This window comes from Rhododendron vialii, chromosome 1a (assembly GCF_030253575.1).
Source record: "Rhododendron vialii isolate Sample 1 chromosome 1a, ASM3025357v1".
In the NCBI taxonomy this organism is placed as follows: domain Eukaryota; kingdom Viridiplantae; phylum Streptophyta; class Magnoliopsida; order Ericales; family Ericaceae; genus Rhododendron; species Rhododendron vialii.
In genome coordinates this window covers 33380931-33383829 of record NC_080557.1, presented here as the reverse complement: position 1 = coordinate 33383829, position 2899 = coordinate 33380931, and the positions used below count along the sequence as shown (strand labels likewise).

The 2899-nt window shown below is 37.7% G+C and overlaps 1 protein-coding gene across 1 annotated transcript; it reads left to right on the top strand.

Moving 5' to 3' along the window:
• Window positions 1-1437: 1437 nt before the first annotated feature.
• LOC131326012 (uncharacterized) lies at window positions 1438-2608 on the top strand. The gene is made up of 3 exons (XM_058358558.1): window positions 1438-1519; window positions 1624-2014; window positions 2105-2608. Exons 2-3 carry the CDS (start codon window positions 1657-1659, stop codon window positions 2377-2379), a joined length of 633 nt encoding a protein of 210 aa, XP_058214541.1. The 5' UTR covers window positions 1438-1519; window positions 1624-1656; the 3' UTR covers window positions 2380-2608.
• The last annotated feature ends 291 nt before the right edge of the window (window positions 2609-2899 follow it).

The following is a 2899-nucleotide window of genomic DNA, read 5'->3' as shown; positions in this document are numbered from 1 at the left end:
CAAAGCTTCAAATACTGCCATGCAAGATGCTGTAACTACTAAAGCCTCGAAGACTGCCATAATAGAAGATGCAGCTGCTCCTCCAAACAATCCAAAGCATGGCCACGCTTCCAATACCCAATAAGATTGAATGCAATCAATCACAGTAACTTGAGAAGCTATTTGATCTACAATACCTTATTCTACTTAACATTACTACGTGTGCTAATGAACTTCTAGGACTTTATTATTTTGTAAATTATGCACTGCTATGTGCAAATGCATCATATGGATTCAAAATTCCATATGCTCACAACACTTCCTGGAGGTGCCGTGTTTGTTGAAATGCTCCTTTTGCATTGGTATTGAAAAAAGATTTGTATACGGTTCTCCCATTTGAAGAATTACCGCTCTATGTTTTTGCGCTCAAACTATATAACTTCTTTTATGTATAATATTATTTAAAATCTTAGCACTCGGTCATTGACTAAATTTATGAACTAATGTATTCTTAGGTTTAAGATTTTTACTTCCTATTAATTAGTTTGTAAGCTTATTTTAGCATAACTTATGTGCCCTGTCAAACTGTGGTAATTATCTTCGGTTGTTCGATTTGAACATCTTTAGTTACTGGAGTAAATACTTACTGTTCCACATTCTCCACGACATGCTGTCTAATCACTATGTCAGGCACATGCGCTCTGCTTGGACTTAGTTTGTCTACAAGGCAAGCCAATCTCGAACGAATTTTAATTAAGCCAAACGTGAGTCAGTCTTGAGTAGCTTCAATTTTTTACCCATAGTAAGCGAAACAAACCCTTGAGAGTAACTTGTTCAAATTTGATTTAAAAACTTAATTTAAAAACTTAACGAGCTTCAACCTTGGAGAGTCAACATCACGAAGCACACATAACTTGGAATACACAATTGATGTGCCTTTCATAAAGAAATATTTAATTTTATTTGAGCTAGGTGAGCAATTTGAGTGGAAAAAAGCTAGGGACTTTGAAGATTGGCTGACTTCAGTTGTCAATGCAAGGCCAAGATTCATTCAGCCTTTTTACCGTTTGGTTCAAACTCATTCTTTTGTACATCATCACTACTGTTGGTTTGTGAAGTTGTCCAAATCAGAGAGAATATGACAATGGCAAGATTTAAAATACCATTTCAGTACAAACCACCATAATTCTCGGCATTTCTTGCAGCTCAACAGTGTAGCAGTTACAACAGTTGGTAAAAAAATTGGATTGTGGTACATTTGAACAGCTACCATTGATGCAGCCAGGACAGAAATTCAATCTTCACTGACTCAGCATTAACTGCTGTCTGGTTTTTCATGATAGCATTAGCCGCACATGAAAATTCAACTCAACCTTCAGCTATTAACTGATGGTCCTACATAACTCTATAAATAGTGAACTGACCTTCTACTCTTGTGTCCTACAGAAAGTGAAGAATCACAACAATGCCTAAGCGACCAATCCAGCTGCTGCATTGATTTTTCCTCTCTGTTCTTGGTTCGTAGTTACCGTTCCTCAAGGTAACTTCTCAGGCATACACTCTAAGTGATATTAGCAATAATTTAGGGTGTTGTTCAAATACTATGTCTTAATCATGCTGACAACAAAGCTCTGCTTATTTTAGGGTACCAGCCAAGCAAGGTAACAGCACCTAAATATGGCATCGTTTCCAGATATGTTGGCTTCGACTTGTCCATCTTTCATCAACATCGAAACCCAAAAAAGAAAGAACTCACTACAACAAAGAGGCGCAGATTACTATCTTGTATCTGCTTGGGGAAACCGTGTACTTGTCGGTACCTCAATACCACGTGGGACAAAAAACCTCATTTACTTTGCAAATCGAGACTTCATCATTCGGTACTCAAACATCTATCACTTGGGCCGTAAATTCAGATGGAGCAAATGTGAAGATTTCAGGAACTGGATCAACACTCTTATAAATAGTGTTCCAAAATTCATCCAACCTCGTATGCGGTCAATCCATCAACTAGAACCACCGAATGCATCATTTGGTAATATTCCATATCTTCGAATATTCCAGAATGATTCTCATAGAATAATATATAAATTAACATCTAATACTTTCTGGATTTCAATTATAGGGAAAACCCAATGCTGGTTGTTGAAAGATATCTACATAGCTGATGGAGGGAAATGCTTGGTAACACTATGGCATTTAATACAACCCCTGAAAAGAAAACATTACACTATAACACATCGATTGACTTCTTTTGGTATCTCATGCAGAAATTTCCGAAATTCTTTCATCCATCAGTGCTTGCACCAGCACATGGAGTTGCTGCTATCTACAGTGGCGTCTTGGTTTACTATGTCAGGATCGACAATCACGAACTCACCTTGGGTTGGTATGACATAGTTGCTGACCACAAATTCAGAGGCGACTACACCATATTATTGGCCTCGGTAGGTCATCTGCTGTTTGACCTATATGTTTTCGACGAGGAAGGATGCCAGGTTAAATACCCATGGACAACCACTGCAACTATTAATCATCCAAATGCACCTCCTAATTGGGATCCCATTGAAGCCCACAATTACGCCACTGGTTGTAAGTTTTAGAATACCAGTACAGCCCCAAATTTACAAAACACAGATTCCCAATACACTTTATAAAATTTTCTTTCCCAATGAACAGGCACTCTATTCACTGGATGCATGCCATCAGCGTTTCGAAGCATGGGACATGAACTGAGATTCCACAAAAAACTGACCAATGGAGATTTAGTGGCTCTGGTAGTAATTTTCTTATTACCTACCACAAAATACCATATATGAAATGCCAACTAATAACAACACTTAATCTTACTGTAGAAACTGTGCAAATCAATTAAGCAATTTGCAAAAGAACTCAAGATGAAGACTTTCATTCTGGCGAC

What these genes read in the sequence shown, in the direction of transcription:
- LOC131326012 (XM_058358558.1), top strand. Translation starts at nt 1,657, where the DNA reads ATGGCATCGTTTCCAGATATGTTGGCTTCGACTTGTCCATCTTTCATC. An exon ending in ACCACCGAATGCATCATTTG is followed by an intron (nt 2,015 to 2,104) that starts GTAATATTCCAT and finishes TTTCAATTATAG; the next exon opens with GGAAAACCCAATGCTGGTTG.